Raw genomic sequence first — 26,850 nt, forward strand, 5'->3', positions numbered from 1 at the left:
AGATACGGGAGCAGCCATCTTGCACTGGTGACGTCATTTGGAGCCAGAGTCTGCGCAGTAGTGATCGGGGGTGGAGCCGCGGTATCGAGGTCCCGCCCACACACCTGGCATGACGTGAAACCCCCTTTTTATAGCATTAAATAACTAATTAAAACCAAACTTATCAGAAAAACAAACACTTGAACAAACATCAGCGTGATAAGAACTACCTGAGCCGACAGAAACCATCTTTGGGAAAAATTTATTTGACGTGTACTTTGGGTTTTTAGTTTGGCTCATGTCACATCCGCTAACATGGAGGGGGCGGGGTTTATGACCTATACTGCAGCCAGCCACCAGGGGGCGATCAAGATGTTGTGGCTACACTTTTGGGGCGCTGTCATGTCGTCCATCTTTATATACAGTCAGTGGATCCAACCCAGCAACACTTAGATGAATGAGCTGAACGCAACACAGACCAATTTTCACCTGGTAGTTTTCATTTCCCTTCATACAAAAACATCCGCCATCAGATAAACATTAAATGATGCTATAACACCATAAAAATTCCACCTCCTGAGCTGTGAGCGTCAAGGCCTGTGGTTTTCAGCCATTGTATTAATGGAACTTTTTTGATGTTAAGTAATTTATAGCTTTCTGCACTGAAACCCCATTTTATAATCAAATGAAATCACCACTCTGTCTCTTCAAGTTCATGTTTATTTGTCATTACAGCTGAAATGAAATGTCATGTCTTCGGGACTAAAGTGTATGGGTGCATCAAAAACGTGAGTGGAGTGAGTTTTGGGATGTGATGGGAGTCGCAGGTCAGCATCTCTTCATCTGAAGGAGTCGTGAGCCACAGCGCTGACGTCTACACGTCTACAGGACGTTATAACCAGCTGCACACAAGATGATGATGATGCTCTGTTTAAAAAATATAATATAAATATAATGTTGGTCCGTTAAGTGAAGTGCCCTCGTGTAGACAAAGGAAAGAGGTTTTATCAGTATCATTAATCATAAAACATCGCACCAGCCTTCTCTGGCCAATGATCATCTAGCAGGACCTACAAAATAAAGTCTCAGCCAGCCGTACAGTGGGCATAGTACTGATCTTTCATGAAGATTCGCCTCCTTTTAGAGACATTTGACGAGTAACTTCACCTGCATCAGTTTACTAGTTGTATCATGTCTTCTGTGGCTCTGGAGGAGAAAATAACCCTGATGATGTCGTAGTGATGCAATCTCAGTTTAGGCTTAAAGACTACAGATTTTTAACATATATTACAAACATAGTAGGGACTAAAAGTCAGGATATCTCGGCCTCTGCTGCTTCAGTTCTTTTTTTAATCTGTCTCTTGTTTATCGCCCAACTTCAGGGTTAAGTGCAACACAAAATCCCTGGAGTGCCCTTTAATGCCACAGATCTGAAGCTCAGTATGAGTCAGAGTGGCTTGGACCATCATGTCCTCTGGTTCTTACTGAGCTACCTGTGAAGGGATGCTTCAAGCCTATACGTTGTCACAGGTAGTGAAACAGAGGGAGGACAAACTCACACACACATAAGGCAAGCAGGTAGGATGAAGGGACATTTTTACTGAAGGCAATGGTCAGAAACAGGCTGACAAGTTGGCAACGGGACCGAACAAGAGGGCACGAGTGCTGAGCAGGTCGGGAACAGGCAACAGGTGGCTGGAAGCAAAGGCTATGAGCAACACAGGCGATCTGGCCAGGAGCAGGTGGAGACTGAGGAGGTGGAGGATGGCAATGACTGCAAAGCTTCATGGAGATGCAAGGGGGCCCGGGGGAAGTGGAAATGAGGTTGGAGACAGGGGCAGACTGAGTAAAATAGAAAAAAGATTACGATTAAACAGACAGAGCTCTTTAAAAAATAACCTGACAACAGCTGCACATAATCATTTTTGGAGAGAGATTTCCTCGCAATTCTGTGGATGTCAGAAGAAACATTTGGACTTGAGCCATTTTAAAAATTGACTTTTACCCATTTTCAGTGCACAAACATGAAGTAAATGTGAAACGCTCGGCTTCCTCGACATGCACTGCGGACCAGCAGCAGACTGAGGTTGTGCGTTTGGAGCTGAGACAAAGAGCTCTGCGTTCACTCGTCTTTCCCCAGATAGATGAAGGTTTCCAATGAGACTCTGGATCAATCAAGCTGAGCTCAGCAGGTGTCTCTTCCTGCTGCTTCAGGCCTCCCGAGACTCATCTTCATTACACAGCCCCTGAGCTCTGCACTCAAACAAACCAGGAGGAACCTGAGGGCTTTGATTTCCACTCCGTCGGCACCTGATGCTGAAATGTGATCTCAGTTTACCTGGAGGAGGGAATAAACAGGAGACACGCGCAGAATATTTAAAAAAAAATGTATTTAAATCAAGAAAACCTCCAGATGTAATCAGTAATTGATTAATTCACACGTTTTAAAAGATGTGTTGTTGTTTTTTTGCTTTTTGCAGCATTAACCCAAGTTTAGTTTCTGTTGTGTTTATTCCAGCTGTCTTTAAAGCAATTCTTCTTTTAATGCATCGCAAATCAAAATGGTAAAACACAACTTTCCACCACTGCCGTACAGACGATGAACTCGTCTCCCCTCTGGCGCCACCCTCAGGACAGACTCTAGTTTAATGCTACTGGTGATAAAGATGAGAGAGAATCGAACAGAAACGTTGAATCTCTTTAACGGTTCGGTTTCTGCTGTGTAACGAGCATTACGCTCTCTGTCGGTCTGGTGATGCTCCTGTTACCTCGGGCAGGTGTTTGTCAGTATCCCGGGGGGATTTAAAGGAGGCAGCAGGTCAGTGGAGGTCCAACAGATCCGACGGTGATGAGCTGAGGAGCTCAAGGAGTCTCTTTGAAATGCAAATGTCCCACCCACCCATGCGGCTCTGATACACCATAAGATGTTTTTTTAGGCTTGCTGTCTCTCACTTTGCACCTCGCACAGTTCTGAAAGCTGTTTAAGGAGGATCAGACCCGATTCACTGGATTCTTCTGTGGTTAAAACTTGTTTTGAGAACCGTGTTGTGGAAATGCTCCCGAGGACCTGCTGACATTCATCAACATCACTTTATCCACAACTTGAGCCAAATAAACCCTAGCAGTTAGTTTGGACACACAGCCAAATGAGCAAAGAGCAGACAGCTGAAAAAATTAATTTCATCCGGGATTTTCAGAAATGTTCAGTTCTGGCACTGAGTGGTTTGACTCGGCGCGGTGTTTATTTCCACACTGTGGTCACTATGAAACAACAAGCCCTTTAAATAACCTTAATTAATCCTGAATGTACCCTTAATTTAAATCAAGGTGTTTCATTTGAAAAACCCTTCATTAACAAATGAAGTAGATTTTAAGGGGCACATGACCTCCCCCTTAATTTACACATTAATTTGAAATTGACAGTTAGTTAGTTGTCACTTTAAGGTGGTATTGTGGTTTACTTTAGGGGGTTTCAGGTACACATTAAGGATATTTGAGGGGATCCCTATTTAGGTATTTAATAGGTTACATTTTTGGATATAAAATAGTTTATTGTAATAAAATAATGGGTTTTCTGCATGAATTAAAGGATTTTAAAGGGTGAAACCCTTAAAATGTATAAAATAACATTATATCTCATTTATACCCATTAATTTGAACTGTACCGTAAAAGCACCAGTCCTGTAAACAATTTTCAACTAAAGGGCAAATTTCAGGTTCATCCCATAGTTGAGGTTAAATAACAGATAACTTAATGGATTTTAATTTGTTCAGGGGGCCTTAAAGGATTATCTCCATGTTTAAGGGGTAAAAAAAAATTCTTAGGATAAAACTTTCACCATACTTGAAAAAGTAAGACCCTTTTAAGATATGATTAAGGGATCCTTTCAAAACTTATTATTTAGTTTTTACAATTTTACTGGGTTTTAACTCCTTAAAAAGCTCTTAAATGTAGAAGTAATCCATTAAAAACCCCTTAACTTATTATAATCTATTAATTCATCCTAATACCAGGAATTTGCACCTTATTTTACGCCTTTTAAAAAACTTAATTCAAATAGATAATTCATTAAAAATACCTTATTGTAATCCAATTACTTATCCATTGAACATTACCTTAAGATTTTAAGGCGATATTTTTTTTTTTTAAATACCTCAATTACATTATTATCAATGGATTAATTTTGTGGAAGTTTAAGGTAAAAAATTAAGGGATTTAGTTTCATAGTGAGTGAAGTGAACGGAAACCAATGGCTGCCTGGAAGATGTAAAACATGAAAAGCACTTTGGTCAGCAGTCATGCAAAGTTTCTTATCACATCTGCAAAACAAAACAAAAAAAACCCAACACCAGCACGGTCCTTTAATGATGTTGTTTCTGCTGTCTCAAGGGAATCTGAATCTAAATGAGACAAAAATCTAAAGACAGAAGTAATGATAGCAAAAAGAAAATACGTTGAGGTAATAATACTCTAATCTGGGATAATAACCAGAGAAGCTGAGCGTGTCCCGATCGCCTTAAATCACATCACGACAGACGTTGCCTTCATAGTCGGTCTTATCTCCTGTGAATTTCCCTGCCTGGTTATTGACAAAGGCAGCTAGATACACTCACACTTCATTATGGAGAGCAGTGACATCAGCAGGTCGGTGGGTTACCAGGATACCAGGAGAGAGGCGCAGCCATCCAATTAAACACAAGAAGAAGAAGAAGAAGAAGAAGAAGAGGAAGAAGAAGAGGAAACAAAAAAAAAAAAACAGGCTCCAGATCAGCTCCCAGATAAATGTTTTCTGCTGCTGCTTCAGTCAGTCACACCGAGAAACAGCCGGACAACTACAACCAGCTCCACACACACACACACACACATACACGGTGAGTGCATTTTAAACAACTGATGGTGGGATGTGACAGAGGTGTAGCTTACGTTTAGAAATACTGCAAATATTTGACAGGCTGCGAGTTCGATTTCGAGCTTTCTTAACGTGAATGCGTGACTTCATTACTGGTGTAATGGTTCTTTAAAGCTTTGCTGTGTTTAAGCAGGCAGGTCATGCAACAACATGGTGAAAAGGTTTACCTGACGTAAAGCAGAGGCATTTCGAACGTTGTTCTGATGCAATTTGTCAATTAATAGAGCACTATTATTAGCAACAGATTGAAACTTTGAAGTAATGTATTAGGTAAAAATACCAAACATTTGTTGATTTTGTTTTGTCACTGTGATTTGAATCCATTTGAGTATTTTGTCTGTTAGACAGATTAAGTGAGTATTTCCTGGATCTAACAAACTTTAACTCCTCACAATGTGAACATGGGCTCCAGCAGTGGTGGAAGAAGTATTCGGATCCTTTAGTTAAAAGTACAAATACAACAATGTAAAACTACTCCATTACAAGTTAAAGTCCTGCATTTAAAATCCTACTTAAGTAAAAATAACAGTGTCATCGGGCTCCTCCAAAGGGTCACCAGGTAAATCTGAGGGGTGGTGAGATGATTAATGGGAGAGGAAAGAAGGAAAAACTAAGTTCTGATATATGAATTTGTTTGATTTTTCAAATGTTTCTCTAATCTTTGCTTTTTTCGTGAAATACTGGAGAGATTTTACCTGTGCAGTTATTCAAATGAGAAGTTTAGAGGGGAAATGTCTCTGAAAGGTAACAAGGGGCCCCCGACTCTTTAGCAATGTGTTGTATTTTGTAAGCTAATCATGTGTTTTTTTTATGTAAAAATGTAATCTGAAAAGTAACAATATGTGTCAAATAAATACAGTGCAGTAAAAAGTAGAATATTTCCCTCTGAAATGTCGTGGAGTAGAAGTATATAGTTGCATAGAACGGAAATATTCAAGTAAAGTACAAGTAGCCTACCTCGAAGGTGTACTTACAGTGCTTGAGTAAATGTACTTCAGTTACTTTCCACCGCTGCAGTGCAGTAGCTGCCGGCAGAAATGGAATATAATATTTATATTTAAGTATGTTTTCATTAGTGTTTAATCACCTGACAATAAGAATCGTTGTGTTTTCGTTACCTTAGAATAAGCCGTTTTTATCTACAGAGGGAGCGGGTCCCCTTCCACGGAGGCCGCCATGTTGCGCCGCCATGTTTCTACAGTAGCCCAGAATGGACAAACCAATTATTGTCTGTAGATAGGGCCTCTTGCGTTTTCGCAGCCACCGTAGTTTCTCCTACAGGCTTGGAAGGGGAGGGTGAGGCGAGCGGTATTCAAATGGTTGCAAACTGCAATTTCACCACTAGATGCCACTAAATCCTCCACACTGCTCCTTTAAGTTCACGGAAGTGTAGGAGAAATTAGTATACTTGGTTTGTGGTTCGATCCGTGGCTGTCCTCCTGGGTAGCTTTGTATCTTTACAGTAATAATGTCAAGTAGCGACAGTTTCCTAAAGTCTTTTTCAGCACAATCTGTCATAGGAGAGAGTACAAATATTTCGATAATGAGCACTTGCTAAATATTAGTGTGTCATAAGAAATCAACGGTTGGCTTTTCGTTAGCTTTAGTGTTCTGCATCAGCCGTTAGGTGATTGCAACGGGCTTAGTTGACGTTGAATTCATTGAGAAACTGACTAATTCCGCCCACCTGAGAGAGGCCAGTGTTTTTATCGAGCAAACCCTGTGAAATGATCGTTTTGCGCTGAGTTTAGCCTTCAAGGTAGTTTTCATCTAAAAATGCGTAAAAATCCTGCTCTACTTCACCCTAAATCCTAACCTCCAACCACGTCTCAGCTCATTTTAACAACTTATCACCTGAACTTTTTTTATTTATAGAGGCTGTCATGTGGTTTAACCATGGATTTAACAGAACCTGGAAGGCGCAGCTCAGGGAATGAGAGTCTCCGTCTCTCAAACCGCATTCGAGTTCGCGCGGCAGGGGGTCGGGCTCGCGCTCACGGCGGTGATGCTGCTGCTGGGCTGGCTAACTGTTTGGTAGCCAGCCAGCTAGTCACTGGAGCTCCGTATAAACGATCACATTTGTGGAGTTTGTCACCGACCCGTGTTGTGTAGCGGCTGACGAGCACAAGATGCTGTGGTAGTTGACGTTTATGCGTAATGCGCCGCAGTACCCGCAGAGGAGCAGGAGACAGTTAACGTTAACTAGCGACGGTTAGTTCGCTAACGTTCCAGCAAACGTTCAGCATTTTTTTTTTGTTTTTTTAACCGATAACGTTAAAGACTTCCGTCGTCATGTTAGCCCCGTCCTCCAGTGTGGTTGCTTTAGTTTGTCGCGGCCTTACTTTCCCCTCGGGGCAGAAATAACCGACGGTTAGAGCCTCCGCCAGCTCAACAACATGACTCACGCACAGTGAGCTAGCTAGCTAGCCTGCCGTTAGCGGCTAACTTAGCTGGTGATGCTAGCACGTTAGCAGTGTCAGTCCACGCCGCGAGCTGCTGAAGTGATGTCTGTCCGATGGAGCTGAAGTGTTGCTCGGCTTGCCAAAGATGACGGGCCGCCTGAACCGGGTTTTTGTGCCTCTGTCAGCAGGAGGCGGAACATGGAAGCCGAGGAAGAGTGGAACAAAGACCTGAGTGCACACAAACTGCTGGAGAAAAAGGTGCTCGGCAAGCAGAATGGAAGGATCGGTAAGACTGGTGTTTTTTCATGTCTTCTCCAAACTGTAAACGATAAACATAACCCCATTCAAGCACTTGGGTTTGTTGAGTTTACTGCAAGGTGACCTCTCATCTACAGTTATAGTGAGAACTCTTCACAGCCTGTTGAAAACCAGGAACACACTGCAGATTCCGTCCATCACCCGCTCAGAATGTGCTGGTAGGTATAATCCTCTAAGTTAAAAAAAAGTTATTTCCAGCTTTAACTAAATGTTGTCCTCAGTGAAAATGTTATTAAATCTGATGGTTACATTTAGGGAGCACTGGGACTGTAGGGATGAAGCGATTTAGATGCAGCATCCTATCAACTGAGGCCTATCTGTGACAGAACATTTGAAGGACATGTCAACTTTTCGGATTAGCCCCAGCTGCTTGTGCCTCCTCATGTATTTCATTCAAGTCACAGAGCTAAGCATCTGGTTTTCTGAAAGGGACCTATATGTTCTTTGAACAACCCCCCCCCGCTGTCCTGGAGGTATTTCCAAAATCCTGAGAGACTCTTGACTTCTAACCATCAGGATGAAAAAAGTATTTCTTGGACCTTGAGTTCAGTTTTTTTGTCAAACTTTTGTTTATAAGATCAAGAAAGAACTTCCATATGCTTCACTGTTCATTTTTTTATATAAATATTTTGTATGAATATTTGAAATAATAGAAAGTAAACAAAACAAATATAGCGGATAATAAAAGTTTTTGATTTTTCACACTGTACAAATTGAAAAAGGACCCATCATTTCCAGCTACCATCAGATTTTTCATATTAAATTGTGGACGATTTTCTTGAGTTAACGGCTTTACAACACAGACATGATTTAGGTATAAAATGACTGACTAGTGTAACATATAAACATTTTAAGCTATTGTTTCTGAATGTACAGTAAGAACATGTAAAGGCAGTGCTGTTGTAAATGGCACATTATCAGGTTTTGTTAACAACAAAAATAAACCATGCATGCACATTTTAACAACTCTTTTCTGGGTTTTGCAAAACTTTTTTCCCCCAAACATGCAATGGTTAAATACTTCAGAAAATTAACGCTGATCAACCAGTGTGGCAGTGACCAAAGACAGATGTCTCTGTCTGTAATTTGGCTGTTGATCTCAGACATGTCCTCCCGTGTGACCCAGGCTCCTGTCCAAATCTGATAATGAGTAGGAGCGAGCACGCCGATGCGAGGCCCGTCCCCGTGGCCCTCACCCCCCAGCTCCCCCCCAGAGCTCACCGGCCCCTCTGCATGTCGGTCTCCTCCGACAGCAGCGGACGCTTCAAAGCTCTGGAGACGCAGGAGTGGAAGAACAACCTCAAAGCTCAGGTACGTCCAAACACACATCTGCCGCTGAGCTCCTGCTCTGTCCTCAGGAGTGTGATCAAGCAAAACAAGTAACTGGTTAAAGACATTAAATGGTAGAAATAAAAAACGTTTACAATCCTAGTACATTTGTATCTTGCTTGCTGACAAGATGGTCTTCTTGCTTAATGTGCCAGTTTGCATCCAGAAGCTGCCAGGGTGAAGAGTCATGGCAAAGTTACATGGTTGGGGTCATAGGTGATATTTAAAGAGTACAGCTACTTTCGTTATTTCTCTGGGGGAAGTGGGGTGATGTTAATACACGCCCTGGTCATTTATTTTAGTACTGTTTGAGCACAAAATCCGTGTGTGCGGTTCCTCATCCCCTATACCAGAGAAAATGACTTTGCAGCTCATTCCATGCTCCTAAAAGTAGAACACAAAAGTTTGCCATATTCAAATTCACATAACAACTCGACTGCCGGGGCCATTAAAAGGTCTCGACCGTATCATGGGCCAGTAAAGGATGAGTTTTGTTTGTTAAAACAGTCGATCACATGTCACATTTGTGTGTTTGTTGCAGATGGAGCAGGCCCACAGTGCAGGAGCTGCCAGCAGCACAGGTTCTCTGGTGCGAGCGTCTCTGTTCTGCGCCTCGGCTTCCACCACACCATCCAGCTCCAGCCTGTCCAGCCCAGTGGAGATCCTCAACAAGAGCAAATCCTCCAGCCGCTTCTCTCTGTTCTCTCCGCCCTGGAACAGCAGCTCTGAGTCCGACTCCAACCCACCATCCCGCTCGGGCTCCAAGAAGCTGCGTAACTACAGCAGGAGAGCTGCCACGGGTCCGGCCGGTGCCAGGGGCCCAGATACGCCTGAGCCCAAACCCAGCGGCCCTGAACACTTCCAGTACTCTGAACCCGTCATCTCCAAGGTGACGGACTACATCTATGTTGGCAACCTGAATGCGGCGTACAACGGGCGCACCCTGTGCCGCAATAACATTGACAGCGTCATCGACATGAGCAGTGTGCCGGGAGAACTGGGCCCCAGCCTCAACCTCATACCGTGCACCTGCTCTCGCGGCACCCGCCACAGCTGGTCCCGCCTCAAGGTGGACATCGGAGACGTGCCGGACGCTCTGGGTGACGGCCCGGCCCTGAAGCAGCGCTGCTTTGAGGACATCAACGAGTGCATCAACGCCTCCACCGAGAAGAGGAAGCGCGTCCTGGTCCACTGTCGAGACGGTTTCTCTTTGGCGCCGACGTGTATCATCCAGTACCTAATGGTGAAACAGAACATGAGGCTTATCGCCGCCTACGAGCTACTGAGGGCGAAGTACCCGGTCAACATCAGGGAGTGCCACCAAAACGTGCTGGTGAGCCTGGAGAGGGCACTGCGGCCCGGAGGCAACGTCGACCCCGAGTGCTTCAAACAGGCCATCTCACGCAAAGTGGCGTGGACCTGACTCAGTTTCCCAACATGCTCGGCTGCTGCTCAAGGCTGTCTTTATTCCTCCATCCTCCCGTGGTATTAGATATTTTCCTAAAGACAACCAAGGGCAGCTGTACTTTCCCCTGTAGACTTTTCAACTGAATATTATTGTCTCCACTTGAGTTCAGTGGTTGTAAAAGTTATGACTTTGATGTATTTCCTCTTCAAACCTGTAAATGTGACCTGGCTGTGATGCCCCCTCCCCCGTCACCGAACAGGAGACGCAATAGACTTCACTGTAATGTATACAGCTTCTTGGTAACGATGTAATAGTGTTGGCTGTATAGTTGATATAGTCCTGCTTCAGTTCTGTGCCATGCCGTTGTGGTGGTGTTTTATATCAGGAGAATTACTTAATGGGAGATCTCAGGAGATTATTGATGTCATTCCAATTCAGGGTGGGAAATTCATTAGAGTTCACACCTGGCACTAAAATGCAACTTGGTGAGCTGTGTAAATATATATATATGTCCAAAAGGGTTGGAAGGGTCACTGTTAGTATAAATTGTACAGCAGGCTAATGTGTGATACCAAACGTGGACAGAAAGTCTACATGTTATCTTACACTTGGTTCTATTTGCTGCTGATGCAAGTCAAATTTACATCTAGTAGCGCTTTATAGAATAGACAATTAAAGCATCACCTTGAATTTAAACATGATGTGAGACACGTCAGCGGCTGAGGCATCCCTTCGTTCAATCCATGCTGACTTCAACCTCCATTAATATCTTACCTCTGTCCTCAGAAGCAGCTTTCCTGTCAGCAGTACAGCTCCTGAGGAGCTGGGAGGACAGCAGGAGGACAAACTGTCTTCACCAGGCTGAATAACTCCAGAAATGGGACCAAATGTCCCCTTTATCTCTATATGCCCGTAGTGAAATTGGAAAGCTCAGAGGGAAACTGGGGGTCTTGGTTTGAGAGTTTGGGATTGTGTCTTGATGCACAGAAACGCAGCTGCAGCTGTGGAGTTGCCCTTTAGGCATCAGAAAATCGAAACACAGTTGTGGACAGGTTGAAGGGGCCAAGTGGCACTTGTAAATGTTTAGAAACTAAGTATGACACCTGAAAGTGTGTTCCAGTTGTTATTGTCCTTCCACGGGGAAACAGTTTTAGCCTCTAGAAGATAATTACTCGCCTCATTCCTGGTACCTTGAATCCTTAATGCGGCTATAATCAGCAATGCACCAAGTGACAATGTGAAAACAGTTTGAAAGGTGTCTCATAGTGATGAATCTACAGAGAGTTATCAGCTGAACCTGTAGCTCCCCTCGGCTTAAAGCCCCTTCATAGCGAGTTTCAGCTCATTGTTTAGCTGTGTAGCCCACAACAGCGCCGTTTTCATCCTAGTGCCCAACCCTAATAACTTAACAGAACCGCTAGCAGAGTTGAGTTGCCAAATAACTCAGATCTGTGTTTTTTTTTAAAGGTGCCATGTGGACTTTTCTTCAAACAGTTATGCTGAAGTGTGGCTTGCATGCACTACATATTACCTTGCACTTGAGCACATGCTAGGAGAGCATGAGATGCAAACAAAACAGGGACGTGGTTATCAAAACATTGCTCCATAGCACCACTAGTGGTCAAAATCTCAGAGTTCGTAGTGAGTTATCAACCAGCCTAACTTCCTCTCTGGCTTTATTGCTGCTGAGTCCAAATTCTGTTTTAAAAGAAGTTTCAGCTTCCTCGCAGATAAAATCTCATTTTTAATGTGAAAGTGAAGTCGAAACACAGTCACTTGCATTTCAGAAATATGTCTGATGCCGGGTGTGAACTACAATCTGTTTCATATAGACTTTGACACAATCTGCAAAGATCTGACAATGAAGAAAGTAACTGGCCACTGTTTGTTTGGAGCTTTGTTTTTCTTCCTAAAAATCAATTTTGCTGGTAAAATAGTTTGGACGTACTAACCGTTGGTTTAAAAAAAAATAAAAATGGAGTTGGTTTCCAACCCTGTTAAAGCAAAGCTGCAACTCTGCTGCTGATACTCTGAAGATTGGTGATGTTCTTGTGATCTGTCACCACTGACTGGATTACATTACCGATTAATCTGCTTCTATCGCAAGAGGGAACTTTGCACACGGACACGTTTCAAATCTGGCCTGCTTCTGTTCTTCTGTTCTACCTTTTCACGCTGTTTTTGTTTGTTTTTTTGGTGTCTTTTCTGAGGTCATACTTGATGGAAGATGAACGGCCCAACCTGTCCTCTGTGAGGAAGACTGTAGCCCCATTTTGAGCCACAGTTTGTTTGGTTAAATCTCTTCGGTGGTGCTCAGACTGTGACTTGGTGACTTTGAACTTAAGTGTATGCAGTGAAGCTGGGTGATGTGCGTCTCTATGGATTATCAGTATTAGTGTATCAGTGCCACTGAACTGCGATTCAGGGTTCACACTGCAAGAGGTGATTTTGCACTACTCACAGGGTTGTCCAAAATGCAAAGTATTGCCTTTTTATTTTAATATTGTTTGAATTGTTGTTATTGTGGGAGAACGGCTGATGACGCTTCACACCTACGTGGGAGAGTGACTATCGGCTATGAGTCTGACAGCTGCCACGTTTACATGCTCATTAGAATAACCAGATTAAGGTAACGGTTCAATTAAAGTGTTTACGTGGTTCACACAATCTGATCCCTGATAACTTGAGTTTACATTATTGGTTTGATTGTTGTGTAGGGCTGTTTTTAGTCTTAACATGATCATTTTTTTCAATATTTTATACTTTTTTGAATACAAAAATGTTTTTCTACAGCTGTTGTTTGGTCACATAATCCACACCACAACAAGAAAATATGTGATAAAATCTGTTTAAATCAGTGATTGTCTGATCAAAGAATAACAGTTTGACTAGCGCTAAGACTAATGATTATTTTCATTATCATTGAATCTATCCATTATTTTGCGATTAATTGTTAAATTGTTTAGTCTATAAAATGTCAGACAATAGTGAAAAATGTCTCAACGTCTTCAAAGGCCTTGCTTTGTCCGACCAACAGTTCAGCCCCCAAAATATAAAACAGAAAAGCAGCAAACCCTCACATTGGAGAATGTTTGGTGTTTCTGCTTTTTAATAAATTACGTAAAAGATCAATTGATTATGAAAATGGTTGCAGATTAATTTTCTCTCGATCGACTAATTGATGAATCACGTATAAGTTTCAGCACTGGTGCCGCCATTCGGTACATGACAGGTTTTGATACTCTGTGCTACAGACAATTCAGTCAGTACCAAGAAAACTGTTGAGGTTTGATAAGCATGTTGTTCCTCCACAGCAGGCATGGTGCTGTTTTTATACGGAGACAGAGCGCAACGCGTCATACTCTGAAAACCACAATATGCAACCAAATGCTGAAACGCTAACAGAATGCCTGTAGCTAGCTAATAACATTAGATATCAGCATGTCAAAGGATTATTTTAGCACCTTATGTCTGCCAGAGAGGAAAAAGTACGTTGATAAACTCGATATTGTCGGCCTCTCAGTGTCCCTTCTCCTTACCTTGGTTTTCTTGGACAAATGCTACTGTAATTCGCTAAAGCGCTTGCAAACGTAATACTTCATAGCTTTCTCAATTATCCCCATTTCACTATAACACAAGTTGCTGTCAGTTTTAAGTTAAGCTACTGGATATTTGACTTACCAGTGACAAAATGCATACTGTGTCAGGATCCCACTCTACCTGCTGATGCCTCACGTCTTATTGTCCTGTATCCACTTTTGTCTTAGAAGCTCAGTTTTTCGTCTCGGCAGCTTATAGAAACTTAGTTCTGGGTTCTTTACCCTGTCGCTAGAGCATCCCACCACACAGCAGCTTTTAGGCATTTTTCTGTTGTTTGCTAGCAGACGGAAGTGACGTGGAGGCACCTTCAATACAAAGTCAATGGAGAGCGGTGAATTGTTTTCCCCTCTGGGTGTGGGCGGGACTTAATTGCGCTCTGTCTCTGTAGAAAGACTGCGGCATCAGCTGATGCCTTCTTAAAATCAGAACACTAAAAGAAATCAGAATGCACCAACATCCCCAAATAGATGTAATAATTGAGCAAAGGTCTGGATTGGTTATTTATTATTAGCTTAATGTGCTTATGACAAGTGTACTAAAGTGTGACATGTTTCACAATCTAAGGATCGCCTTAATCTGATTATATCCATATGAGGTGTCTGCTGAACCTGGAGGACTACGTTTTGTTTTGTTTTTTTCACTTTTCACGCAACAAGATAATATGAAAACCGTTGTTCGAAGATGTCAGGTTCATTTTCACACCAGATTATGTGAACAGCGTTTCCTCATCTGCTTTATTTTGATTGTCCAGTGTCACTGATGGCACCAAATAATGGCAATGAGACAAGCGCTACACGATTGTGGAAACGAAGAGGATCATAGTGTTCTCAGTCTGAGTTGAGTTTACATTTCTGCCTCACAATTAGAAGGTGAACTTGTTGCAGAGTAGGAGGGATGCTGTTTGGACGGTAGTGATAATGACAAATATTTAAAAAGGTGTGTTTTTCAACTTTTGTGGAATGCTGTTATTAGCCTGCTAGTCATTGTTTCATGAGGTCTAATGTCATCCTGTCATTTGAAGATGCAATTTAAGGGAGGATTTAGCGTAGCTTGGTTTTATGCATCAGTCTCCCTGTAAATGCTAATATGGTCCTGTCATGCAAAGATAATTACATAGGGGTGATAATTATAAATGCAATTTTAACACTATGAAACGTGCAGCCCTGAGAAGCCTGGAAATCTGTCGAACTTCAGTTTGTATAGTTAAGAGTGTGAACGTGATCCAAACGAGTTACAGAAGGCAATCCCGAAATGAAATGGTTCAGGCTAGGCTGGTTCAGCTACAGGTTTGGTTTAGGTTAGCTAATGGTTCAGTTTAGTGGTTAGGATTTTGGTTCTGATTAGCTAACGGTTTGTGTCACGTTCAATCAGTGAAAACCTCCTCTCGTACAAAACTTGAAGCTGTGTTGTCAGAGCTGAAGGTAAATACGTTTTAGCACAAAACATGATCGAGACAGATATTAGCCCACTGTTGGATTTTTCCTCTTGAACCGACTTATAATAAGACACTTATGCTCTAAATTCGTTTAGCTAGTCAAGTTCTGGTTAAGTAACGGTTCAATTAAGCAGCTAAAAGTTTGGTTCAGGTTAGCTAATGGTTCAGTTTAGTGGTTAAAAGTTTGGTTATGATTGGCTAACTGTTCCCCCTTGTACAAAGCTTATCCTGATCTGAATATTAAAGCTGTGTCGTCAAAACTGAAAGTATTTTTAGCCCACTGTTGGATTTTTCTCCTGAACCACATTAGTTCAATAGAGACCCTTCTGCTATAAATACGTTAGCTAGTAAAGTCTGGTTCTGGTTAAGTAACGGTTCAGTTGAAGTGTAACTAAACCCCTAAATTCTGCTAGCTTCCTCCCTTTCCAGCATATTTACCGTGACGTTAACCCCCAGCAGCACAGTTAAGTCGTCATGTGACCGGTGTGGTAGGAGTGGAAGCTAAAAGTATGGTGCCTTCATTTGGAGTCGTCTTGTGACCGTACGGTGACATTTGCACACTTTGTATGACTTTAACTTCTCTCTATATGTTGTAAAATGTTAAATATTTTTTGATGTTTTATTTTGAGCAAAAAAAGTATGAAAATGACATTCGTGTAAAGCGGCCCTCGCTGTAATATATTTGCTAGTCATTAGTGTACAGTACCGGTGTTTTACTAATGCAGGTGGTGATGAGACCGAAGAAGAGGGTATATTTCTCGATGGATGTTTTAACGCTTATGCGAGGCACTGTAGTAGACAAAGTATCAGCATATTTTGGTTTAGCCCTTGTTGTAAATGCTCCAAGTCAAAGTCATCATATCAAACTGAATAGGTTTTCTAACTCGTTCTCTCAGGTGATTTCTCAGTGGCCCAGAATGTTCTCGATGAATATGATATTCAGAAATGTGAAGCGATGTGTTTCTCATGTCATGTTTCTTAAGTCATATAATTTGTACTGTTGAAATATTAAAGAAAAGGATGTACATACCAGTTGTTTTGGTGTTGACTTACCAAATTAATAGTGCAGTAAAAGAACGAGGCAGCAAACTAAAAAACAAACAAACGGTGTGGTCTTTAAATGAGTAAAAAGCCAGTATGACTGTGACTAAAGGTCTTTTTTTAAAGGTGTCCAAACCTGACGGAGGAGTCTGTCAGGTGCGTTGGAAGCAGACCAGCGAAATTTCACGTTTATGACATTTCCATGATGCTTGCAGAGACAAAGTAAATCCACGCAGATCTTTCAGGTAGCGTTCAACTCGGGTGAACGTTCACACGAATGAATTTGTGCTAGAACGTGTTGACAGTGCTGACAGAAAGCTGCAGAGTCCAGAAAAGAGAAAGCTATTATATTAGCTGAATTTATATACAACTCTGCTCTGCCAGAGTACAAACTGTTCCACAAAAAAACGCACGGTTTGCAGTCAGTCACGAGACAGTCATCTGTTTAATTAATACAGCTGTCTGCACAGGCTGCATAACGGCTTGCGTTTCACATGTGCAACCTTAAGCGTATTTTCGAGATGCCACTAAATCCTACACACTGGTCCTTTTTAATTAAATACTGTGCCTGAAGGCATCCTGTGTAGACACAGATGGAGGACTGAAGCTGCTGCGAACATGCTGCTCATGCTACACCTCCTGAGTAGACCGTAGACTGTCTAAAACATGGACGTAGTGTCTGTGACGTCACCCGTAGGTTTCTAAAGGGCCGTTGTGAAGCTCAAAGTAATCCAAAAATGGGCAAAGAGGTGGAGCTGAGGCGGGCCGAAGGAAGCCTGGTTGCTGAACCACCTAGCAGCAAGCCACCTGATAGGACACCCACCTGTCACTCAAAGGGGCCATGCCCTTAATTATGTGTAACTTTAAGCCTTAATATAATTTAAACGGGTGAGTTGTAAAAAAAAAAAAAAAAATCACCCCCCTCACAGTTGTCATGAACGGGGAAATTAGCTACAGAGACCAAAACTGTTTTTCGTTCCAGGCTGTAAACATGTTTATTTCTGCTGTAAAGTTGGACATTTTAACACGGGGCTCTGTGGGGACTGACTCGCTTTTGGAGGCCGCCTCAAGTGGCCATTCAGTGAACTGCAGTTTTTGGCACTTCCTGTTGGCTTTATTTTCAGCCCCGGGCGTTGCCGCTTGGTGTAGACACGGTGTGCGCTGTCTTAACTTTTTGATGGGTCAGCAACTGACCTGCCAAGCTAGCTAGCTTTGCTACCTAGTCATTAGCAAACCAGCTAGCCACAACATCTCGCTGTATGTTCTGGTCTGACTGAGCAAAGAAAGTGCTTGTCGGATCATTGAAAGGATAATTTTCCAAATCGATCAGACAATCAAGCCCACTTCACTGAGTGATTGACCCATAGACTGTATATACAGATGGACGACGCGTCTCCACTTCCTCCCTGTAGACTGTAATGAAGCCAAAATGTCCCGGATACGGGAGCAGCCATCTTGCGCTGGTGACGTCATTTGGCGCCAGAGTCTGCGCAGTAGTGATCGGGGGTGGAGCCGCGGTATCGAGGTCCCGCCCACACACCTGGCATGACGTGAAACCCCCTTTTTATAGCATCAAATAACTAATTAAAACCAAACTTATCAGAAAAACGGACACTTGAACAAACATCAGCGTGATAAGAACTACCTAAACCGACAGAAACCATCTTTGGGAAAAATTTATTTGATTTTATTTTACTTTGAGATTTTAGTTTGGCTCATGTCGCATCCGCTAACATGGAGGGGGCGGGGTTTATGACCTATACTGCAGCCAGCCACCAGGGGGCGATCCAGATGTTGTGGCTTCACTTCTGGGGCGCTGTCATGTCGTCCATCTTTATATACAGTCTATAGATTGACCAGGTGTGTGGAGGTGTGACAGTTGACACCTACTTTTATCTAATATATGACTTCACTCCAAAGATAATGCAAACAAGTTCGCTCAAATATTGGTAGGGACAATTCTTCCCAAAATATTGGTCCCTACCGTCCATATGCAAACCTACGCCCTTGATTGCGTCTCGCCCCTCCATAATGGCAGGCTTTTTACTCCGCCTTTGAGTGTGGCTGTTTGGAAATAGCTTTAAACACGTTTCCCTTCAGACGCTGTTGGACGAAACATCGTACGAACTAGTTTGTTCTGAGCGTACAATTAATTACAGTATGTGGAACAGACCCACAATAACCCTCACAAAAAGCAAAGTAAACTGGAAACAAATGGTCCAAATTACTTTGACAACAGATGGAATCACATGACTTTGTTAACAGATCGCAGGTGAAGGTGTTTTCTGGGGCGATGCTAGCGTAGTGACATCGGAGGAGTTTCTTGTTTGGTAAGTAACTAAAAGTTTTAAGAGCCTAAATGTTAAACTTACCAGGGTTACTGTACTGAGTGTTATGAGTTTGAAATGGATTTTCCCTCAGTGTTCATTGCTATTGAACAGCCACATCTGTGAAATCAGTTGTATCAGAGTGCTGTAGAGCTCTGCTTTGATTCTGTCATCTCTAAAATTTGCCGTCCACTTCATTAGGTGACGTCTATTCTTTCTATTTTTGGTCGCGTCCTCTCGCCACAGTTCTGAGACGGGACCTGACGGGTTTAGACCCGGGCACGGGAACTAACTGTATGTTATAACTCTACTATACATTAACAAAAGGCCAAGCGGTTGACCCCCAAAAGCCAGAAATACCACGTAACACTAAAAACCCAGCATCCATCTTCTAGACAGCTAATGAATTAGCCAGTTTTCCAGTAGAATAAAACAGTTTCGACTCTCATTAAAGCTGATACTGTAATAGTCATGTTTGTGGTTTAAGGGTCTCCTGTTCCTTCTCTTATCATTTGAGTGTTTGTGGCTTCACATGCTGCAGTTTGTCTGTCACCAACTGCCCCCCCCCCACCAGAGAAACACCAGAGCAAATGCTTTTCTGCTTTTACATCTGTCAGGAATACATTAGCGATGGAGAAGCATATTTATTACATATTTATTTACGCTGAAACGCGAGGTTCTCTCCTGCTTAGTTCAGCAATTTTACTCACATATTGGGAGTTCATTCATCTTTTATCTGGATAAATTAACTATACAATTTTTCATTTTGATTGGGTTTGCTTTTTTCATGTATTTGTTTGCATGTTATTTATCTTCATGTTTACATTTTTGTTCATTTTATGTATTTGTTGAATTTTTACCATTATTAATAGAGTACATTATTGTTACTAGAGGCAACTTCCTTTTTTACTTAAAATTAAACTGTTAGCATAATTAAAACAAACAACTGCTTTGATTTATTACTATCACCAGGACACTATTACTACTATTTACTGTATTTCCGTCTATGTTCCTCGTTCCATTCCAGCCGATAAGCTGAGCCAATAAATCAATACATTTATTCAGAGAGCCTAATCAAACGTCCAGTAGTCCTCAAATGATCTTTTGTGAACAAGTTTGGAGCTAACAAATACAGTTGGTAAACAGATCTTTAGCATCAGGTCATTCTTTTCTGACCTTTTTATTGCCATAGTTCTGCTCTTTTCACTCCGTCTTCCCTTTTCCTGTTTTTCTTTCTGCACAGAAAATCCTGCGTGATCTGAGTTCAGAAGCTTTCCCTCTCACTGACCAGCTCCTGTTAACAGCTTCTTAATAGCATCCACTTAGTGAGTCTTAAATGACCGTCTCGAAACTCCACTCGCTGACTTTTCCTGCCCTCCCACCTGCTGTCCCCTCAACTTTCATCACTGCTGCTCACTGGTTTCCTTCTTCCTCAGCGCCCAGCCTCGTTTCATACAGTGAGCCTCGCAGTGTTCGTGTATGATAATAATCTGTTCATTGAGTCACATCTTGTTGATTTGCCTCCTTTCTCCACTCTACTTCTCCTGGTTTTCACCTCCAGGCTCATGAGCACCTTCCTTTTGGGGGTCGGGGGGAGGGAGGGTGATAATGCGATCAGTGAAACAATCTAAAAGGAAGGGGTTATTTATAATGGTCAGATAGGGAGGAGATTTTGAGGGTGAAGGGGGGGTCAGATATAATATTTCTGTTGCTGGTGAGCCCATTGGTCTGTGAGAAAATCGACTTCCATAAAGAGAAAGATGGGGTTTCCTTTGCCTTTGGGAAATGCAATATATACCAACTTATAATGCCAAAACTGAGCTGCTTCCCAAATCTGTCGCTCCGTTCCGTTTCCGTCCTCGGCGAAAAGGTGAGAAATCTTTTTCTTTTCTCTGCTGCTGCTGACTTTTGTTGTCGTTATGCTGTCAAGTAAATTAGGTTTTTTTGGTTGTTTTCTTTGAGCTCTTGTCAAAACAAATATGGATGTTTAAATTGTCATTGACGAGTTGCTAAAACAAGCCAGCTCATTAGAAACTGTTGCTGCAGGACGATGAAGGTGATGATGGTGACTGAGGAGGTTTTGGATGTTAATATTGTTCATTTTGGGGGTGAAGCGGTCGGTGCTGTGTGAAATGCAGTGTGATGGGGTGTGTTGGTGTAAATGGACTCTAGAGGTGGAAAGTGATAGTCCCAGTGTTTAGCGCTGTCATCACAGACTGTTTGGATAGATTTAATGTGTCGCAGCTCAGTGTGAGCTGGTGGTTAATCTGACGGCTTCGTTTAATAAAATAGTCTTTGGCTTCATGTTTGCTCACAATAGTCTGCAGGTCTAAAATCAGAGTCCAAGAAAATATAAAAGGTCAAAATTATGGAACAGCTTGCAGTATGTTCCAATACAGTTATCTTACAAATACATACATACATGGTTTATAATGTAAATTTAGTTAGGATCCACATGTGAGCTCAAGGTACAAATCTGTAATATATATATATTTTACAGAATTTGGACACAAAGTCCTCTTATCATTTGTTCATTATCATTTTAATGCAATAAAACATCTCAGATCCATTTTGTATTTGAAGGAAGAACAAGCATCGAATTATTTTGTTTGTGGTGCTGATTTAAAACCATTTCAGGCCACAATATTCCCGGCATTCAGTTTTTCCTCCAGAATTTCTTGCTGTCAGGGTGGAATACCTGCTAAACAACATTTAACAACTAAAACTCTGCACTGAAATCATCCTCTCACCTGTAGAGCTGTTTATCCATCTAGATTGTTTCAGTGTGAGTTGCAGAGTTTTGGAGATATTGACCGTAAAGATGTCTGCATTTTTTGAATATAACGGGACTATATGGCACTCGGCTTGTGGAGCTCAAAGCGCCAAAAAATACATTTGAAAAACTCAACAGCAAAGTCTGTTTTCAGAAATATGCCATTCAAAAAATGCCGACATCTCCAAAACTCTGCAACTCACACCAAACCAATCTAGATGGATAAATAGTTCTACAGGTAAGAGGAAAAATAAGTATTTTTGATTTTGGGGTGAACTGTCCCTTTAAGGCATGGTGACTGAGATACATTACTGTAAAGAAAGTCAGATTTGTTGGCTGTGGGTCTGTAGCTGCGGTCAGGACAGGAACAACTGAGCCTGACTGATATTTGATATTTTTAATAAAAGGGCAAAGTTCACAGTATTGGTGAATTTGCAGTTTGCTACAATGAAAATGTTATTGTGTTTATTTCCAGCGAATCATGAGAAGATCAACAGATTATCACTCAGTTGAGATTTCACATATTGAAAAGTTATGAAGCAAATTTCACCATTTTAACATACGACAAAGATGTCCTTATGCTGATGATACTCTGCTTTAAACTGAAAACAAATTTATTTTAATGAGATTTTTTAGGAGCAAAACCTACATATAGATAATTAATAAAAACATGTTTTTTTATTTATTATGTGACCAACATTAAAAAGTATAAAGAATTATTTTAAACCCTAATTTGATCATTTCAAAGCAAGTTACTTCACCTTAAAGCAATTGTGTATAAGTCTGACAGTTAAAACTGTATATTTAAAATTACAAATTATAAATCTAACATGTTATACAATTAAATATTAACATAATTAGAATAATTAAAACACAATAAGATTATTATAAAATGTCCAAGGGAAATGTCCTTTTGTAAATCACCTGGCTGTGTTGTTTGTAAAAAATAATTTTGTTTGAACAATGCACTTGTTTGTTTCATTTTAAACATAAACGCTCTGATTTTGTTACATTGCCCCCAAATCCCCAAAATTTCATTGTTTATGTTTTGAAATTCTATTACGAACTTGGTCGAGTGTCAAAACATCTGTGTTGATCAGGGGATTTGGCGGCAGGCGGCGCTGTTTTCTACTGTAGCAAAATTCAGGGAATGTTTCTTTAAGTTATGTAATTGTGCTTCTTTTGAGACAATCCTCTGAGTGGAAAGTCAGTTTAACCGATGTGGTTTATATTAGGGATGTCGCAAGTTGATTCTCTAATCAGTATCTGCTATACAAAGCCAGATCCATTTCTGATTTTTTGTTTTGTTTGTTAAGCTGATAAAAATCTAGATCCACTGTAAGAGAAATATTGGATCAGACTCCACAGAACTATTGGCACATACTCAGGGTTAGAGGACTCGGATCTGGATCAGGAGCAAAAAAACATGATTGCCACAAACATGGTTTTTACTAACTATTCACAACTCTATGTCCCCGTGGAGAAATCATTGTTGTGACGTCTTTTTTGACATTTTGGCAAAGACTGGAGAGCTTTTAGTTGTCTGTTTTCCATTTGGACGCAGTGATTGTTGATCTGGATTGTTCTGCACGGCCTCTATTTTCAGAGAAGACGGTACCGTCTCAGTCATGTCAGAGATGTTTGTACCAACAGAGGAGGTATCAGGTGTTTCCTGGTAATCTTCCAGAAGACAGACCTTTCATGAGAGGGATGCCAAGGGGGGACAACTGGACCCCAGATCCTTGTCCTAATTTAGACTAGAGGTTTTTCCTTGAGGCAGACCACTGATGCTCCCAGTTGGTGTCACGTTTCCTCTGAGTGGAGTTATTATTTCTGAAAGACCGGACAGAAGCATTCCAGTCCTGTTCCTCCTCCGCCCGACCCCACCTTCACCCTGTTTCCTGTTCCCCTCTGTTTGTGTTAGCTGTACGCCACGCAGTTACTGACTTTTCTGTGTTTCTGAGATACTTTTCTGATTAATTGTGAAAATTGTGTCTGTGTGCTTCGACCTTTCATTATTTCAAAATGGAAAATTATGTTTTTCTGCAGACTTCGAAGCTAAACAAACACCAAGATGTCGGAGTGAGTAATTCTCTGTTCTCATTCATCCATATGTTCATGTATATTTTATTTTGGACCTAACACTGAAGTTAAACTTCAAAATGTCAAACTTTTTAAACTTAAAGAACTGCTGTATATTATCTAATTGGAAGAACCATATACTGTATTAAAAACAAGACTCCCCATGTAGACGTGTTACAGAAACAACATTTGTGCAAATATTTGCACTGAAAAAAGAAATAAATCTTATCATCCTTTGGTCTATTATTGAGTCCTAAAACCTTCCTAATTTTTTTTTTTCATGTTTCCATCCGTCATAACAAACTGATGTTTTCCAAACTCTTCAGGAAAAAGATGTCTTCGAGTCGCAAGCATCATCTGAAGGTAAAAGATTCCTTTTAAAATGTTTACAGTGTTGTATAAAGCAAAGCCAAACTGAGTAATAAAAGAAACGGGGTTGCTGAGATATTGATGAACAATGTTCACAAGCAACTGGCAAAAACCTCTTCACATACTTTTCAGTCATGCGACTAAAGCAACGAACAGAGAGATCGATACCTTCTGCTGCTAAGAGTTAACTTAAAGCGTCCGGTGTGCATCAGTATGTGATGTTCTGTCGTGTTGTCTGGCAGAGTTTGATGCTGTCCATCGCCAAAGGTTTACTGGAGGAGGAAGAGAGGGAGCGAGAGAAGGAGAGGACGAGGTACATGGCTGAGAACTGCCCTCCTGTGTCCATGCCCAGGAGCATGCAGGAGCTGCAGGTACGTGATACAGCGTTCGACTGCAGAAGATTAGTTACTGTATTTATTCCTCCATAGAACATGCAGTTGCAGTGTTTTCAGCTTTAACATCGTCTTATAAAATGTGACACAACATGTATGTACATAACAGAATTAAAACCCACCTGAATTCAGTGTAAACGTATGGAATTGAACTCTCTGGCATTTTATGTGTGTAAAGAAATAACAACGAGTGAGGGCTGTCAGATTTAGTTGATATTGTGATGCATGGTTTGGGTCCATTGTGACGATGTTGCTGATGTTTGTGTTCAGGAGCTGTGCAGAGAGATCCACCACAAGATCGACGTGATCGATGAGGAGCGATACAACCTGGAGATGAAAGTCAATAAATCCGACAAGGAGGTAGATTATATGAAATTATTTAAAGACTTAACCCCTGCAGAACCTTCAGTGGCTCCGTCCTCATAAACTCACACAACTTTATTTTAAAATCTAGGCTCCAGAGTTTCCAAAGATAGCGAGTATGTCATGTTGAATTTTGGGGGAAATGCGTATAAAATGATTCGAAATACAATACTGCTCCCCAGAGGGTGATGTGATTGGATTTTAATTACTTTCTCCACTCCCAACCTCAGGACAAACATTACATTTTTAGCTAATCTTTTAACTGCTAAGGCTTTAGGGAAAGAATAAAGGGATATTTTTTGTTCTATCCATTTTGCAGTGTAATAGAAGTATATCAATGGCTCCCTTCATGCCACTGAAAGGCAAGCCATAAGCTATGTTTGAAAATTGCTCAAATTCAAATGGAAATCTAAAAGCAAGATCATGGTCCAAAGAGGTTGAGAAACCCTGCGATATTTAGTTCTCAGTGTTTTTATTTTCTTTCTGTACTTGGTCGTAAATATCACTTTTCTGATGGCTTCCCATCAACAGTCAGTGCTGAAGCTGTTTGTAGTAAATCCAGACTTCATTTTCCATCATGGCCTCTGTACCGTCTCCCCTCTCCAGATCGACGACCTGAAGATCAAAGTTCAGGACCTGATGGGCAAGTTCAAGAAGCCCGTCCTGAGGAAAGTACGTATGTCCGCTGACGCCATGCTGAAAGCTCTGCTGGGCTCCAAGCACACGGTCAACATGGACCTGAGGGCCAACCTGAAGCAGGTCAAGAAGGAGGTGAAAGAGGAGGTGAGGAACTGCCTGGCCTCGTTTTATAAACTTTTCTTGACAGAAGCAGCTCAGTTTTATGAGTCAGCAGACACGGAGCCCTGTGGAGGAAGTGAAGTATATAAGATACGTAATTTTCTATAGAAACCTGCGCTCCAGCAGGGACAGGGTTCATACCACTGGCATTTTTTCCCAACATTTGACCATCCTGATTAGATGAATAGTTTTAGAACCCACTTCCATCAACCTGCAATGATGTGATGGAGTAGAAAACCAAGGTTTTGATGTTAAAGTCCTCACTGTGCTCAATCAAAGACCTTCGTAACTTCATACAGTCTGGATTAAGTCGCTTTGGTCTTTCTGGCAGTAAAATCATATTTGTTTCATGCTTTCAATATCAAAAACATCTCCACACTACATACTGTAGAGTGGTGGACATAATAACAACCTGTTTTCATTCCTTTAACTCTGATTCATTCTGAATTACATATGATACTGAGAACGTCCTCCTTAATCTTTTTACTCTTCATTGCATGGCCTGCTGGGGTCACTCCTTTGTATTTCACAACAAACACAATCATTACACTGTATAGTAAATCAATATAAACGTAACTGACTCTAACTACCTTTGTCATTAGCTATTGTTATTTTTTAAACTGCCATTACCTCATCGATATGCTAATTTCAACCCCTTTTTGTGAAGGCTAGTGTCAGGTAGGTCTCCAGTCAAAAGGAAAGTAGGATTACCAGACCAGTTATAGTGTACTCACACCTTTATCTAAAACTAAAAGTTTCATGAAGCCACCTGGTCCCGCTCTGACTGTTGGTCATCTTGGTGTTTCAGGATAAGGAACTTCGTGACGTCGTTGACTGGCGTAAAAACATTGAAGACAAATCTGGCATGGACGGGAGGAAGAAGATGTTTGAGTCTGAGGCTTGAATCAGTGTCTTATCTGACGAAAACTGCATCTGCTCTTAACAAACCCGCAGTATTTTCAGTCTGTTTTTCATCGACTGGTTTAATCAGAAAAGCATTTCGATAGCACAAATACATATTTTGAACTACCATGTAAGCTGCAGAAACTTTGACCGAATAAACAAGCGACACCTGCTGAAGGAGCCGTTTTGTCAAGCTTACTGGGATTTGCACATATTTGTTGTAAATACATACAACTGAAAGATTGTTACAGAAAATAGTCATCGTCATTAATACTTACAGAGCTCAAGAGAGGACAAATCTCAATCTTACCTTTTTATTAATGCCATTTTAATTAGTCTAAAACAAAACTTCTAAATAACAGACATAAATATCATGATGGCTTAAATTTGTTTACTGTTACAGATATTCACATTTATTTTC

At 41.3% G+C, this 26,850-nt stretch overlaps 2 protein-coding genes and 1 long non-coding RNA gene across 10 annotated transcripts; 2 read left to right on the forward strand and 1 right to left on the reverse strand.

The window, feature by feature from the left end:
* Window positions 1-171: 171 nt before the first annotated feature.
* Window positions 172-6,640, reverse strand: LOC122875581. Of its 2 annotated transcripts, none has more exons than XR_006377841.1 (4): window positions 6,008-6,640; window positions 5,864-5,914; window positions 1,985-2,317; window positions 172-1,821 (listed from the first exon to the last, which is right to left on the reverse strand). It is a non-coding gene; the product is annotated as an uncharacterized LOC122875581 (long non-coding RNA). The 2 variants fall into 2 exon arrangements; XR_006377842.1 differs by having other exon boundaries at window positions 5,847-5,914.
* Window positions 4,715-16,413, forward strand: LOC122875571 (dual specificity protein phosphatase MPK-4). 5 transcript variants are annotated; one of them, XM_044194895.1, is made up of 5 exons: window positions 4,717-4,851; window positions 7,480-7,577; window positions 7,687-7,767; window positions 8,736-8,920; window positions 9,480-16,413. In XM_044194895.1, the coding sequence occupies exons 1-5, from the start codon at window positions 4,763-4,765 to the stop codon at window positions 10,359-10,361; spliced, it is 1,335 nt and encodes a 444-aa protein (XP_044050830.1). In that variant the 5' UTR covers window positions 4,717-4,762; the 3' UTR covers window positions 10,362-16,413. The 5 variants fall into 5 exon arrangements, with proteins under 5 accessions (XP_044050831.1, XP_044050830.1, XP_044050834.1 ...); XM_044194896.1 differs by lacking the exon at window positions 7,687-7,767 and having other exon boundaries at window positions 4,715-4,851; XM_044194898.1 differs by lacking the exon at window positions 4,717-4,851 and having other exon boundaries at window positions 6,859-7,577.
* A 4,098-nt stretch (window positions 16,414-20,511) lies between these two features.
* Window positions 20,512-26,627, forward strand: tnni2a.1 (troponin I type 2a (skeletal, fast), tandem duplicate 1). Of its 3 annotated transcripts, none has more exons than XM_044194904.1 (7): window positions 20,512-20,619; window positions 23,572-23,604; window positions 23,931-23,967; window positions 24,216-24,344; window positions 24,636-24,725; window positions 25,335-25,511; window positions 26,335-26,627. In XM_044194904.1, the coding sequence occupies exons 2-7, from the start codon at window positions 23,597-23,599 to the stop codon at window positions 26,428-26,430; spliced, it is 537 nt and encodes a 178-aa protein (XP_044050839.1). In that variant the 5' UTR covers window positions 20,512-20,619; window positions 23,572-23,596; the 3' UTR covers window positions 26,431-26,627. The 3 variants fall into 3 exon arrangements, with proteins under 3 accessions (XP_044050839.1, XP_044050840.1, XP_044050838.1); XM_044194905.1 differs by lacking the exon at window positions 20,512-20,619 and adding an exon at window positions 23,087-23,448; XM_044194903.1 differs by lacking the exons at window positions 20,512-20,619; window positions 23,572-23,604 and having other exon boundaries at window positions 23,896-23,967.
* Window positions 26,628-26,850: the final 223 nt, after the last annotated feature.

This window comes from Siniperca chuatsi, linkage group LG4, assembly GCF_020085105.1.
Source record: "Siniperca chuatsi isolate FFG_IHB_CAS linkage group LG4, ASM2008510v1, whole genome shotgun sequence".
NCBI lineage: Eukaryota > Metazoa > Chordata > Actinopteri > Centrarchiformes > Sinipercidae > Siniperca > Siniperca chuatsi.